The sequence below is a fragment of the Triticum urartu genome, chromosome 6A (genome assembly GCF_056163025.1).
Source record: "Triticum urartu cultivar PI428250 chromosome 6A, HENAU_Tu73, whole genome shotgun sequence".
Classification (NCBI taxonomy): Eukaryota; Viridiplantae; Streptophyta; class Magnoliopsida; order Poales; family Poaceae; genus Triticum; species Triticum urartu.
Window position 1 is genome coordinate 599,588,860 of NC_141878.1, and position 16,272 is coordinate 599,605,131.

A 16,272-nucleotide genomic window follows, 5' to 3' on the forward strand; every position below is an offset into this window, starting at 1 on the left:
ACAAGGAAAGGGAGGGGAGTCCTACTCCCGGTAGGAGTAGGACTCCTCCTGCGCCCTCCTCTAGGCCGGCCGCACCCCCCCCCTTGGATCCTTTATATACGGAGGCAGGGGGAACCTAGAACACACAAGTTGATCCTCGTGATCGTTCCTTAGCCGTGTGCGGTGCCCCCTGCCACCATATTCCACCTCGGTCATATCGTTGTAGTGCTTAGGCGAAGCCCTGCGTCGGTAGAACATCATCGTCGTCACCACGCCGTCGTGCTGACGAAACTCATCCCCGAAGCTTTGCTGGATCGGAGCCCGGGGAGCGTCATCGAGCTGTACGTGTGCTAAGAACTCGGAGGTGCCGGAGTAACGGTGCTTGGATCAGTCGGATCGGGATGACGTACGACTACTTCCTCTACGTTGTGTCAACGCTTCCGTTGCGATCTACAAGGGTACGTAGATCATACTCTCCCCTCTCGTTGCTATGCATCACCATGATCTTGCGTGTGCATAGGAAATTTTTTAAAATTACTACGTTACCCAACAGCCGGCCCCCTCTCTCCTCGTCCTATTCAGACTAGGGGGGAGGGGCGCATGGCCCAGCCCTGGCTGCCTCTCCTCTTCTTCCACTAAGGCCCATTAAGGCCCATATAGCTCCCGGGGGGTTCCGGTAACCTCCCGGTACTCCGGTAAAATCCCGATTTCACCCGGAACACTTCCGATATCCAAATATAGGCCTCCAATATATCAATCTTTATGTCTCGACCATTTCGAGACTCCTCGTCATGTCCGTGATCAAATCCGGGACTCCGAACAACCTTCGGTACATCAAAATGCATAAACTCATGATATAGCTGTCATCGTAACCTTAAGCGTGCGGACCCTACGGGTTCGAGAACAATGTAGACATGACCGAGACACGTCTCCGGTCAATAACTAATAGCGGAACCTGGATGCTCATATTGGCTCCTACATATTCTACGAAGATCTTTTATCGGTCAGACCGCATAACAACATACGTTGTTCCCTTTGTCATCGGTATGTTACTTGCCCGGGATTCGATCGTCGGTATCATATACCTAGTTCAATCTCGTTATCGGCAAGTCTCTTTACTCGTTCTGTAGTACATCATCCCGCAACTAACTCATTAGTCGCAATGCTTGCAAGGCTTAAGTGATGTGCATTACCGAGAGGGCCCAGAGATACCTCTCCGACAATCGGAGTGACAAATCTTAATCTCGAAATACGCCAACCCAACATGTACCTTTGGAGACACCTGTAGAGCTCCTTTATAATCACCCAGTTACGTTGTGACGTTTGGTAGCACACAAAGTGTTCCTCTGGTAAACGGGAGTTGCTTAATCTCGTAGTCATATGAACATGTATAAGTCATGAAGAAAGCAATAGCAACATACTAAACGATCGGGTGCTAAGCTAATGGAATGGGTCATGTCAATCAGATCATTCAACTAATGATGTGATCCCGTTAATCAAATAACAACCCCTTGTCCATGGTTAGGAAACATAACCATCTTTGATTAACGAGCTAGTCAAGTAGAGGCATACTAGTGACACTCTGTTTGTCTATGTATTCACACATGTATTATGTTTCCGGTTAATACAATTCTAGCATGAATAATAAACTTTTATCATGATATAAGGAAATAAATAATAACTTTATTATTGCCTCTAGGGCATATTTCCTTCAGACGGCGCGGTGCATACCATGGAAGGTCAACACGCGGTGACGGCAGAGTGGACAGCGGGCCACCGCGCTATGGACCAAAGGGGCGACGCAACGGCGGCGGGCAGGTTAGGGCGACGGCGGGAAGACCTCGGGGAGGTGGCAAGGACCACGGGCCGCGACGCTATGACCCAAGGGGCGGCAAAATGGCGAAGCACGGGTCAGTGCAACCGCGGGGACGGCCTCGGGAGGGTGCGCAGATCACGTGTCACGCTCGCTACGGCCCGACGGGGCAACGCAGCGGCAGCGCGAGGATCGGCGCAGCCACGAGGACGGCGATGGACCGCGGGCTGCGGCACTACGGCTCAAAGGGGCGACACAACGGTGACGTGGATCGGTGCACTCGTAGAGAGAACCACGGGGCGGCGATGCTACTGCCCAACGGGGCGACGCAGCAGCAACCCGTTGCTCGATTGGTGGAGAGGCGCGTTGTACTCGAGACAATCTTCACGTGATTTTTGGAGGCGCGCACAACCGACAGGCCAGTTCGGTCGCACGGTGTAGATGACGCGTATCGCGGCGGTGGGCGGGTGATCAATCCGATCGCGCACGAGGTTCGGGACGCCGCTTGGTGGATGGGGGTGGCGGTGGAGTTCAAGATGAAGCTGGCGAGTCCGACGCAGCCGGCCCAAGGTAACCGGCAAGGCCGAGGCAGCCGGCCTGATGCAGCCAGCGACGTGGCCGCAGGCAGCGCGCCTGAGGTAGCCAGCGATGGGGCCGCACAGACGCGGTGGACACGGTGGATGATGAAGAAAGTTAGGGGAGTTTCCAAATGGAAAAAAGTTGGGGGAGTGATTCTCGGTTACCAAGAAATACCACACATATTTCAGACGAAATTTGTAATTGAATTTTCAATTAAAATTCTTTCAAATTAGATATAAGACAAACTTGAACCAGTTTCATCAGATAAGAGCCAGTACCTTGGTGGAACGTCGACAGCGTAAGTGCAACAATGGTGCTCGAACCAGCTACCTCTCGAATTGTGAAATAGACCGCTACCACCAGGACACGGCTACACACGCTAATGTAACTGAGATGCCACAATATTTATCTGTACTTTGAGCGTCTAAATTAAAAAATGATTTTTTTACTCGTTATGCGTGTTTCTCGTGGGGCGGCGAGAAACATGGATAACACCCATTATCCTAATTTCTCGGGCGGTACACAAAACCTTCTTAATTCTTGCTTCATTAGATTGATACATCTCCTCTCTTTATATAGAGAGGTTTACTTGATTCCCAAGCAAGGCTTACTTGACCCCTAAGAAAGCGACCCTTATCTCTAATTAACCCTAAAACTAACGGGCTATACCGCCGGCCCAGGCCATTAGGCCCATTACGTACTCTAACAGAGATACAGAATTTTCCTGATCCTGAATCTGGATAAACACCGCGTGGGCTCAGCCTGAATCTTACAACTTATAATGATCAATGAGACAAGCGTACATGCCTCAATTAATTTTTAACCCATCAACCATCATCTTGCTGCATAACCTTGGATTTCTCGGTGAACTCTATACTTCTGTCAGTACTACGTATATCTAGCAAGAAACACTACACAACAGTGTCTAATTCAGTTATCTGAACATGAGCACTGATTTCCTTCAGGCAAGCAATAGAACAAATGCTGCCGTCAAAGTCAGAGACACACGGACCTGATGTGCTTGACTGTGATGCCGTCGGCGGGGAGGAGGGGCTGGATCTTGCGGCGCCAGGGCTCATCCTCGTCGAACACCCCGCAGCGGGCGTCCAGGACGGACTCCTCGAACCGGGCCAGTTCGGCCACGAGGTCGGTGTCGTCGTAGTGGAAGAGCAGGTCGTCGTGGACGAGCTGCTCGCGCGGGACGACGCAGAAAAGGTGGACGAGCCGCTCGGCCTCGTCCCCGACGACGGCGGCGACGCGAGCGCGGCCGACGTCGGGCTCGAAGATGGCGAGGTTGACGTAGGAGTTTGAGTAGGCGGAGTGGTAGAGGCCGCAGCGGGCCACGGTGTCGGGCGCTCCCCAGAGGCGCAGGATCCGGTAGACCTCGAGCAGGTGGGCGAGGAAGGTGCCATGCTTGTGCCAGCACTCGCCGGCGCCCGCGGCGCGCAGCACAGCGGTGAGGGCCGCCAGAGCCGGGTCCCCGCACTGGTCCTCCTCGCCCCGCAGGTACGGGTGCGCGGCCGCCAGCGCGTCGGCGAAGGGGGTGCCCGCCGCCATGGGTGTCGCGGTCATCGGTCGTCGTTCTGCCGGCGGTGGGGAGAGATCGGGGGCGGGGCAGGGCCGGAGGAGGATGCCAAAGTTGTCTGAGAGAGGCCCTAGGAGTACTGTCCCACCTCTTGTTTGGTATCAAATGACCGATATAAGGGTGTGTTTGTTTGGGCTGCAACTTGTTCGGCTGCAGCTGCAACGGCTCCAGCTGGAAGGCGCAGCTGTAGCTGCTAGCTGTGGCTGAAAGGTTGAAGCTGAAGTGTAGTCATTTGGTAGTTGTGCTGTAGCAGCAGCGGCTTGTTCTGAAATGTGCTGAAATGACCAAAATGTCATGTATTGTGCTGATTATACTGTTTTAACAATAAATGACTGGATTAGAAGTTATTTTTTCGAAAATGGCAAATTTTTCATAGGTTTGAACTGAATTCACATTTTCACATAGTCGATCGATCTCTCTGTACCTTTATCACAAAAATATTACAAGTCACATAGTCGATGACACAGCTAGCACACAGAGCACGCTACACAAGCACAAGCACGCACCCAAACCTTGAACGTCAATTAGCACTCATATACATATCAATTAGCATATCACGGTTCATATACAAGTGCTCACAAACCGGCGTTCTGCCTAAGCGAAGCAGCAGGACGGACCGGGGAGCTCGCTGGCGTCTATGGCGAAGCAGAGGACGGAGGTAATGGGAAGAGGCCAAGGTGGAGCCTGCACCGAAACGATCCAGTGTGCGTCATCGGCAAGCACAGTCATGCCCGGGGGCTCGCTAGCAGCTGCGCCTGCGCGTGCCTAACATGGACCAGGGAAGGATCACCCCACCAATGCGGCAAGTTAGCTTGTGGCAGCGGACGTCGTCGCCGAGGCAACTCGTGATGGCGGCAGAACTCGCGAGGGATCTCGGTGCGGTTCCTTTGATTCCATGGGTTGCAGGGAGGTGGAGGACGAGCGCCTCGCCGCGGGGTTCCGAGGTGGGAGTTTCACTACTGAGGGGACGGGTGGCGCCGGCCGGAGATCGAGCAGGTGGCGGCGGAGTCGTCGAGGCGAGGGAAGTGAGCATGTTCTATCGGGGTGAGGGAGGAGCGAGAACACCAGCGAACCGTTACGTCGCAATTTTGTTGTATTATGGAAATTGGTGGAAGGGTAAAACTGTAAAAGGTCGATTTGGAGCTGGCCGTGGCTGCGAGAAGCCTGAATTGGCAGCTCCCGGCCTGACGTGCAATTATTTGGAGCGCTCCTCTGAAGCCGCTGCGTGGAGCCGATCTAAAATCAGGTGTTTGTTTCAGCTCCAGCTTCTATAGGGCAGAGGCCGATGGAGCCGCTTTTAGAGCAGAAACAAACACACCCTAAGCATCTCTAAAAAAAACACCCTAAGCATACCTAGGTGTTAGTATAAAGTTAGTACAAAGTTGAGTCATTTATTTTGGAACGGAGGGAGTAGCTGGGATGCAAAAATCTCTAGGTACAATTCATTCAGTTGCCTAAATTTATGGGGATTTTTAGTTGAACAGCTTCACGTCCATCAATAGACATTTATTTAGCAGCTACGGGTTGATGATGATGAGCTGCTCCCAGCTGGTGTTCGCCACACCCAAATTACACTGGCGACATTGTCCTAGGCTATGCCAAAGTATAGCAAGGTCGAGCAGCCATTGGGAGTGGTTAGAGGGCCTCTATCAGCTAATTTTTTTAAAATAATACATTTTTTAATTAATATGCATAAATATTACACCGATATTTTTATTTTTAAAAATAATACACCATCGGTGTGCTGCAGGCCGACTGGGCAGCAGGCCGATTGGCTTCCAGTCGGCCCGCAGCAAGCCGACTGGGACTAATTGGCTTGCTGCGAACCAATTAGTTCCAGTCGGCTTGCTGTGGGCCGACTAGGTGCATGTGGCCATTTTTTCTGTTTTTGATTTTAGTTGTTGTTTTCTATTTATTCTATCTATCAAATGAATCTGGTTTGTGTTGAAACTTTTTGCATAAATTACTAGCAGTATTAACAAGCCACATAAATTTTCATAATTTTTGGAAAACCACATATTTACAATTGTATTAGATTGCTCCTGGTGAATATAGATAGGGTTTAAATTTATCTATCCAAATTGATTTTTTTATTTTTATAGATGTTAAAATATCAAGGAGAATAGTTTAAAATTTTCTGTGAAACAATTTGAGGACTATTCTCCTCGACAAACAATTTGAGGACAATCATTCATTATTGTCTTACTTTGTCGCTTAATGTCTCTGGCTATGTATCTTGACAATACATTTTGACTTTCTATGCTAAGACCAGTTTTGGATTCATGGTAATAACTCGTATCGTGCAATGACACGTACGCTAGCACATAATAGATTCATATTGGATCCTTATGTAATTCAAACAAGCACCTAGACATATATAAACGTACACGCAGATGCTTACAACTCAACTCACACGGGGAGGGAGCTGTCCGTTGATCCGACCATGTGAGTGAAAGGTGGCAGTGAGCAAATTAGTGAAGAAATGCCTTCAGGGACTGTGCTGCTGCTACAAGTTTTCAGGCAATGAGTGTAAGGACTTTTGTTTGTATTCATTGAGGGTTTATTGCCCCATCTGACAGAAAATAGAGGGCACTTGATCATTGGCTCGACGATTTGCTATGAATAAATAGAGGGCTTCAATGATGAGTCCGGCGCACAGATTGTCTTCGGCATTGCAAGGAGGATTTCTTCTCCGAATACTTCATAGAAAATTTTGAACACAAGAATAGTGTCAGGCTCTGCAAAATAAGTCCAACATACTGTCGTAGAGAGAATAATATTTACACAAATCTAATCTGCTGATGTATTCCGTAGTGTGTCATCACACCACAGCCAAGACTTTATTCGAATCGTTTTTACTGTCCCATCTCAGCGCGTTTAGCGAGGCGGTTTCCTTGGCACGTCTTGTCGAAGCAGAGATCGTGTCCCCTTATTATGGGATTCTCATCAATACGGGTGTGGGTAACCCAACCGCGCCATTGATTACGGAGCTTGGCAGATAAGCGAGTTTTACCAGGCTGGTGGGGACACGTAGTTTTGTCCGCCCATATAAGGGGATAAGGATCCACCTTTTCACCCACGCCTTCTTCCTCCTTTGCTCTTCCATTTTCACGCACTCGAGCTCCAACGCCCATGTACGCATTCTCTTCCTCAACCTGCTCCAACCATGTCCGGAGCGGGAGGCAAGTGGATGGTCTCCTCCGTCACGGAGGGAGACGTCAAAAAGCTGAGGATAGCCGGATACCTACGTGACGACAACGCGCACCGGCTCCCAGATGAGGGGCAGCTCATCCCCACCCCCAGGCCCCATGAGAGGGTCGTGTTCCTTACCCATTTCCTTCGCGGACTGGGGTTCCCCCTCCATTCATTCGTCCGGGGGCTCATGTTCTACTACGGCCTGGACTTCCATGATCTGGCCCCGAATTTCATCCTCAACATTTCGGCGTTTATCATTGTGTGCGAGGCATTACTCTGCATCCGGCCCCACTTTGGCTTATGGCTGAAGACCTTTAATGTCAAGCCGAAGGTTGTGGGCGGCCGCCAGGCGGAGTGCGGAGGTGCCATGGTGGGCAAGATGCCCAACATCCTATGGCTCGAGGGCTCCTTCGTGGAGACCATAAAGGGGTGGCAATCGGGGTGGTTCTACAGCACCGAGCCGCGCGACCCTGTATGGGTCGCAGCCCCCGAGTTCCGATCCGGAGCCCCTATGCGGCTCACCTCCTGGAAAGAGAAGGGCCTGGCGTGGGGCAGTTCGGGAGAGGTTACTGGACTCTAAACATGTGTCCAGAACCTGTTGAGCAAGAAGCTCAAACTCGTCAACGTAGTCCAGGTTATGCTCATCCGCCGGATCCTCCCGTGTCAACAAGGGGCTTTCAACTTGTGGGAGTTCAATCCGGCCCAGTACCGAACTCTGAGCAGGCTCTTTGACACAACGTATGAAGATGCTTGGAAGGTGCTGTTCAAGGGCGCCGAGGCTCCCGCATCCGCTACCGAGGATCGCGGATTCAGCACGCAGCGTCAAGCCAACGCGGTAAGCTATTTTTACCTCTTACAGGATATTTGTATTTCATAGTTTGACTCTATGCGGGATCTAAACTCCTATACCTTTGACAGGATTGGCAGGAGACGTCCGGGCAGATCAGCTGTCCGGCTCCTTTGCCTAAAGACCCAGCAGACGCTCGCTTGGCAAAGCTGCTGGTTCCGGCACCTTACGTGGTGCCGGAGAAGAAGGCCAAGAAGAAGGCCACGGGAACCCGGAAGAGTTCCCGGCGCCCGGTGGAGTCGAACTCATCGTCCGATGACTCCGAGGCGCGCTCCTCCCACGAAGACGAGGAGGAGGAAAGAGAGGTTTCTTCCCCAGCAGGGGGAGAAAAGAAAAGGAAGGCCGCCCCAACTGGGGAAGCCGGAGGGTCCAAGAAAGGAAGGACCCTCCCTCCGGACTACTCCACCAACGGCTTCGACGGCGAAGAGGAGTGGCCGCACAGGGCCAAGCCCCTGGCAAAATCGTAAGTATCCGGATACCAAAATGACTCATGGCGTTCCTTTATTGCACAACTTAACCTTACACCGAATATAATTATGCAGTTCGCCTAAGGCCCGGCTCGACGTATCGTCGAGCGGTTCCTTGGATTCGTCGGATGTGAACAACACTTCACTTCCGGCCGCCTCCTCCCCTCGCCCTACGGACGACGGCGAGGTGTTGTCCCAAAAGGTTCCAAACCAAGGGGAGGTAGTTCTGGAGGCGCCACAAGGCGACCTCCCGGACTGCAGGCGCAAAGGGGACAAAAACCCCCAGGGCTCCAAGTCCGGCCCTGGGCCGGACACCGCACCGGAACCTTCAATGGTTCCGGAGTCCGGCAGGCGGCCCACTAGGAAGAAGGGCAAGCCTACGACGCCGGTGACCTCTGTCCAACCGGAGGCACCGGATAATTTGTTGGAGGTGCTTAACGGCGCCTTCATCGACGAGGAGCACCGCACTATTATGAGTGCGGTGATCCAGAAGGTTCAGTCCGCTAAAAGCGGGCTGACTGAAGCCTGTGTCAGCCTGCTAACAGGCTTTGAGATATGTGAAAAATATGTAAAAATATTACCGCATAGACAGTAGCCCCTGATGCTCTGTTTGGCGTTCGGAAAGAAAAGCCGAATAGAGGATCTAATAACATTCGTAGGAGTCTAATATAATTAAGTCAATATGCGTATGCAGGCTTCACTGCTGGCCTCTACCGCACTGACTGCGGAGGTGGATGCGCTGAAGCAGAGCCTCGAGCGGTCCGAGCAAGAGCTCGGCCTTGCCAAGAAGGAGCTCGAGGAAAAAGAAGGTAAGTAATACCTTGTGGAGTATATTAAAAAAGATGCAGTTGCAAAAAATGACAGGATCGCTATTGGTGTCCTAGGGGCCACGACTGAGGTGGCAACCCTTATGCAAGCGTTGTCCGAGGCCAAAAAGAGGGCGGCCACGGAGCGCACCGACACTACTCCACGGTAGAGCTTAGGTGACACACTTCTATGGGCAAAGATCAACTAATCTTCACAAACTATCTGTCAGCGTAGCTTTTAACTTTTGTCTTCGTATCAAGTGTCGGCAAAGGTATATCACTGTTGACATACTAAGTGTCGGCAACCACAAAACGACAATGTGTCTATCAGCAATTGCTTAATGACGTGCTATGTGTCGGCATATGTGTTGACCTTAACAGTTTTTCAGTCAACGTAGCTATGTATTTAGCAACCTAAAATGTGTCGACGTAGATAGGGTATACGTATTCAGATTAAGTGTCAATGTAGGTGGACACATGTCAATCGTCAAAAGGTTAGAAACCTGGCGCGAGGTTTCCGCGCGTGAGCGAAATTTTCGACTGTTCGTTGGAAAAAAAATCCTCAGTGGGAAATACCCTTCCCCAGTGTAAAATACCCCAAATCGAACCCATCCCTAACCCGTGCCTGCCACCGCCGCCGTCGCGCTCGATCCAATCCTCTGCCACCATCGCCGCTAGCCTCGCGCTCCACCCAGTCCTCAATCCCCCGTCCCGGAGCTCGCACTGCCCCGCCGCCGGCCTCGCGCTCCACCCCGTCCTCAATCCGCCGTACTCAATCCCCTGAGCTCCAGACCTAGATCGAGGCGCCGTCCTCGCGCTGTCCATCCAGTCGCCGTCCGCGCACAACCCCCCTCCCCCTGACGTCCAGCCGATGTCATCACCAATCCCCGTCCTGCGGCTGCCGGGGATCCATCTCCGGGCTCCCCCTGCTGCCGCACCTGCTGCTGCGGGGCTCCATATCCGGGCTCTTGCTGCCGCCGGAGCTCCATCTCCGGGTTGCCGCTGCTGTCGGCCCTGCTACTGTTCGACTTCTGCCCTGTGCTCCCGGGCTCCATCTCCAAGCTCATGAGATCCATCCCCAAGATCCGTCTGTCCACCGCCCCCAACCCCAATCCCATTCCACGTCCCCGAGTCCCCAACCCCATCCCTTACTCCCTTCCTTGGAGTCATAGCCTCCGACAACTCCGTCCATCATCGCCTTGCACCTCGGGCTGGAGGGAGTGGGCGTTGCTAGGTAAGCACTGATGGTGGGATCCCCAATTTGTTTTCTTTGTTCTTGTTTTTCCAACCGTGAGTACCACCATGTGTCTCTAGTAGATCGAACTGCTAGTTTGCTGTAACTTGAGAGTTGTACCATTGGTAGTTGCTGTGGAGTGGTTTGGACATGTTGTTGATCTGAAGCATAACCTGATCCTCCCGGCAAAAAAGAAAGAAAGAAGCATAACCTGATCCCTTCTCACTTAATCAGCACCTTTTTGTGTAAGAAGAGCATGTAGTATTACAGTTGTTATTAGTTGGATACGTATACTACTGACAAGCAAAGCAATCATACCTTGTTCTATTTTCTAATTCTTTGGCCCGATCGATGGCTAGATTGACATGGTACTTTAGTTCCTGAATTCTAAGCATGCAAGTTTCTGAATTCTAGGTCTGCATCAGCATCATGAGTTAATCAGATATATGTGTAACCAGCTATACTAACGATATTGCTATAATAAATAATAATTCTGGAGTACCACCTCTTTTTGTAGCTAGCATGTAGGCTATAAGCTCTCGTTGATGCTATAGATGGCCGAGTTGGTTTCAAAATTTTGGGTGAAAATTAGATTCTAACCCAGTTTGTAGCAGGTTTGATAGGTATATAACTCACTACAGAAACGTCAGTTGCACAATCAAAGGTCTGAAGTGAAATATTCTCATTGGAAAAATTTGCAACTATAAATTATCAAATTGTAAGCTTAAAGTTTCATCACTTAGCAGTATGATCTGTATTCCCATCCTATCTGCATTGTGGAATTATGTGTGCTCTATTATGCTTCTATTTGTTTCCTTGACTACAAAACAGGAATTGATTTGAATTCTTTCCACCGGTGTTTTTGTTAGATCTCACGACACTGCATCTGTTGTTGACAGAACGCACCACTTGTGGCTGCTATGTTTTCTCCCTCATACATGGCATCAATGGTGTGTCTGCCTGATCCTGCAACAAGTGTTCACTCTTTGATGAGTCTTCTAATCTGCAATTTATGCCTGGTCCATCTTCATGCTGCACATGGTACTTTGACATGGGCATCAGCCTGACAGGAATCCACTCCAATTTTATTCAAGCTTGCTAGGTTGCCAGACGATGGGTGCCGAAATTTCTTATATCTCATAAATTTGGAAGTCTTGAGAAGGTAATGATGCTTCCCTCATTTGTACTCCCTCTGTAAACTTTCATAAGACCGCTCTTTACAGCGGGCGTAGTATTTTGAATATTTGTCAGCTAGCCCGCTATCTTTACTTGCCCTCCCCAATTATATTTCTGCAATGATTGGCCATTTATCTCATACGTACTATCAACCAGATCATGCAGTTGTTCCAATATTCATGAAAATGCCCCTTTTAGCAGATAGTAACTCAAGTATATAGAAGATACAAGTAACCAAAGGGAGTTTTGGTTTCAGGTGTCGATCCTCCTTTTTCCGTACTTGCTGGTAGAATTTTCCTTTTTTTGGTTTCATATGGCATCTATCTTATATTTCTGGCAGCAGTTAAATTGAACTGGAGGCAGAAAACAAACTTGATACACTATAAATGTGTTTCTAGATTGTACCAACTCGCCGTTTTTTTGTGTATTGAAAATATCTTCTTAGTGTCAGAATCACCATTTGATGCACTAATACTTGCATCGCTTCCATTTTAGTACATTATTTGCTATCACGTATATTAATATAGTTGACGAAATCTTCTAGTTAATGCTAACATGTCTGCTTAAAATGGGAAAGATGGCTAATTTGTGGGTTGAGCATATTTATAACTAATTATAGCCTATCAATCCCATTCTGATTGTAAGCAGTAGGAAGATACAAGAAGTTCAATCATAATAATGATGATCTAGTTCAAGAATAAGGCAGTACTTAAATCTTAATAATGTCCGTACATGGTACTTTTGTGAGATATTTGTGTTTGTTCTGGTGATGGCCTAATATTACCTGAAAATCATTTGTGCATTTGAAAAGTTCATACAATAAACTTACCAAGGACATAACTTGCAGTCCCTTGGCTTACTTTCTAATTTGATTTAGGATCAGCCGAGTTATCTATATTATTAAACATAGTTTTCGTCTTCACAGGGTGGTTGATACATGTCTTCACACTTTTCAGAGCAACGTGCAGTGGAAGAAGCAGCCTATGAACTGAAATAGTTTGCATAAGAAACATGCGATGCGAGTATGTTATCATTTGATTTACACATAATATGTACAACCCATGAACCATTTTCCATAGTTCTCTTGTGGAACCCTTTTCAATTTTGATGAACACACAAATGCTCCAAGACTGATTTTCCTGTCATTTAGCTAGTTTATCGATCAGATAATATTAAACTAAGAACACTAGTACATGGATTAACTATCGTACGTCAGAGTAAACCAAATGGCAAGCGAGGAAAATGTGTCACACATAACACTTCAGTGTATCTGAAATTGTAAAACCTATTTGTGAAATTATAGCATCACTAGATAACATTTTGTGTCTTGTATATAAAAATGAACTCCACATACTGCAGTTTTAAAATTAAAAATATGAAATCACATGACGTAATCTGATGCTCATATAGATTGCTTAGTAGTTAGCATACATCTATCAGTTTGGTGTTAACACTTTGATTGTCACAATCTAAAGATCACATGGCATATACAGAACTTCACATACTGCAGTTTTTTTTTTGGTCTGAAGCTATACATTTTAATTCTAGTTCATTAGACAACATACGACTACATTTGATTTTGACATTTATTTTCAAACTTTGAAGTGCACAAAATCGTTGGAGTGAACATATGAGAATTTGACCATTCATTTTCAGGTACTCAACCATCTACTGCGCATGGATGTGATACTTCGGAGTGTTCGGCAGCATTTGGCTGTTTGCAGTATTTTGGATCAGCCAACTTGCGATCATGAATCTTATGTCTGTTCTGGACCATTTGGTGCTTCAAGTGATTTGGAGCATATATCTTGTGCTCATGGGTGTGACTTTGTTCTGGACCATTTAGTGTCTGAACTCCTTTAGAACAACAAATAGTGGTCCTTTTATGTGGCTTGTGTTTTCTAGATGGTGGTCCAAATGGCCAAACTTTGCTTTGTCAAGATTGTCCTGTTTTTGAACTTATGATCAATATATGTATGTTTGTGAACATATTATCAATGCTTGTGCAATATGTGTTCATCTTGATCCTGTTTGTGTATAACATTTGAGCATTGTATAATATTTCAATCTGAGCAGCATCCAATTGTTGTTTTGGCTGCGCACCATCTTATCAACAATTTATTTGTTGGGAAAAACATTCCAATAGAGAAACTATCAACAAAGGTACACCTCTAGCCATGTAGAAAAAGTGTAGGTAGAAGTACACCCATAGCTAGACAAACCATGTGTCAGCAATGCTAAAGACCTTGCTAGACATACTAAGTGTCGGCATAGGTAGGGTGTACGCTGACTTACCATCTGTCGGCATAGGTAGGGTGTACATGGACAGACCATGCGTCGGCGTATGTGGGGTGTACATAGACAGACCATGTGTCGGCGTAGATAGGGTGTATGCCAACTAGAAAAGTGTCGGCAAGTGAACTTCTGTCGGCAATACCTTTGCCCACAGCAAGTCCTCCGACACTTTTATCTTCTGTCAGCATATGTGTTAGCTTCAAGTTATGTGTCGGCAAAGGTACCATATGCCAACAGATAGATGTGTCGCCAAAACTTGACCGTGGTGTAGTGCGAGCGGGAAAAGCATGAGGCGCGGGTTGGCGAGGTGCAACAAGAGCTCTAGGCTCTCGTGAAAAAACACGAGAGTTTGGAGCTTGACTCAAAGACGCGACAGTCCGAGCTCGCGACGGCCCTCGAAAGCGCCAAGTCTGCCAAGGCTGAAGCCCAAAAAGCCCTCCAAGAAATTGAGGCGATGAAGAAGATAGAGGCGGGTAAGGCATTCTTTATGCAAAGCAAGCACGTGAAAGCGAATTACTTGTTACTTACCCGAGTCCGGAGCTCTCCAGGAGCATTCGCAGATTTGCCCCGCAGCGTATCAGATGCCGCCACCTTCTACCGGGCTGAGGAGGGGAGCTCAACAGAGAAGGTGTTCTGGTCTCAGTATACTGAGGCCGGACACCCGGTGCCCTTGAGCGACCAGCTGAAGCAACTGGTCGAGCTCCATAAGGTGGACGAACAGGCCATGAAGGGCCTCATAGTTCGGCTGTCGCCTGGAGAGGCTCTGCCTGGGAGCTACTTTGGGCTGGTAAGGCGGCTGGTGGATGCTTGTCCGTGGCTTGAAGTTATCAAGCGCTCCGCCTGCATCGAGGGCACCCGTAGGGCGCTTGCCCGTGCTAAAGTGCACTGGGGCAAGATGGACGCGGAGAAGCTGGTGAAGGACGGGCCACCGCCGGGCAAGCAGCATCGCCACCCTGAGATGTACTATGAGGGTGTCCTGAAGGGTGCCCGCCTTGTGGCGGATGAATGTGCCAGAGATGTAATATTTGAATAAACTTGCTTGCGTTATCCTGTACGCTGAAAACTTGTTCATATGCGTTATGCAACGCTTGTTTAATTTAAAATATTACCTTCTATGCGGCCTTTTATTAAATTTGAGAGATGGCGAGTCGTCGGCTTCTGCCCCCATGCCACGAGTGCTAGGGTGTTCGGGATAAACCTGAGCACTCTTTTTCCCATTCTTGGGTCCTTCGAGGGAGGTGCTCAGCACAACGAACAAGGCAATCGTACTATAATGCGTTATCACTCTCACTTAGCCAGAGAATTCTATAATTTTAAATTTCAGCGAAGCCCCTAGTGTTCGCAAGGCCAAGTTCGGGGCGCTATACACGCCTAGGCCGGACAAAGCCGACTCCTCGCTCTGAGCGGCATAAGTCTTTAGGGACTCGAAACCTCCCGAACAGCGACCAGCTCTCACCCTATCATGACAGTCAGTTTTAGCTTTCTCTACTGAGGTGCTTAGCCCAGCTCAACTGGGGCACAATCGCAGTAGTTCTCCCGGCGCTACCTTAGCCGATATAGCGGAACGTAAGGTACCAAAACATGGGAGCCGGGCAAACCCAACTATTGACCAAAGACATGATTCGGAGCTGATGCATATAATGCTATAAGTTCGGAGGGCCGCACTTGTGAAAGTGTTCGGACTTCTGACGCCGTATTATGGGGTGCTTGAGCCCCTGGCGTATTGACCGTACCAAAGTGTATGGGTGCTAAATGTCATAACTGAACATATGTATTGAAAAGGAAATGAATAGAGAATGCAATAATAAGCTGTAGCTAAGCATTGTTTATTTTAAACGGCTGCTGCAAAAGCAGAACGATACAAATAGTGCGGTAAGCATGAGATGGGACTATTTAACATGTCCCCTCCAGGGGCAGGCTGCGGAATGGCATGTAAAACTGGTATACTGCTCGTTATAGAGACCATCTGGGAGTTCCATAGTGCGGCGTAGCTTTCTGCTTCCCTGGTTGTTGTATCGTTTGTGCGGCAATCGTACTGCCGACCCGGTCCTCCGGAGGGTGGAGTCCTGAAAGTAAGAAAAAATGACAAAATCGGCAACCCCTTGTGCGGTTAAGCCGCGTTTCGGGCGTGCCATGATGGTGCCCCTCCCCCTGTGCCCATGGTATTTTCAGAGCGTAATTATGTGGGGTCTTGCGCATCCGGTTGCACACCAAGGCGGTCATCCGCAAGCGGTTCGTGGGAGCTTACGATGGTGGTTGGGTTGCGGCGTTTGGTCGCAATCTGAAGCTTGTGATC

General features: G+C 48.8%; 1 protein-coding gene across 1 annotated transcript; it reads right to left on the bottom strand.

Moving 5' to 3' along the window:
- Positions 1-3,367: 3,367 nt before the first annotated feature.
- Positions 3,368-3,928, bottom strand: LOC147967071 (uncharacterized). The gene has a single exon (XM_087531033.1). It carries the CDS (start codon positions 3,926-3,928, stop codon positions 3,368-3,370), a length of 561 nt encoding a protein of 186 aa, XP_087387159.1.
- Between the last annotated feature and the right edge of the window lie 12,344 nt (positions 3,929-16,272).

Excerpts from the sequence above, each read along its gene's own strand:
- LOC147967071 (XM_087531033.1), bottom strand. The coding sequence starts at position 3,928 with ATGGCGGCGGGCACCCCCTTCGCCGACGCGCTGGCGGCCGCGCACCCG.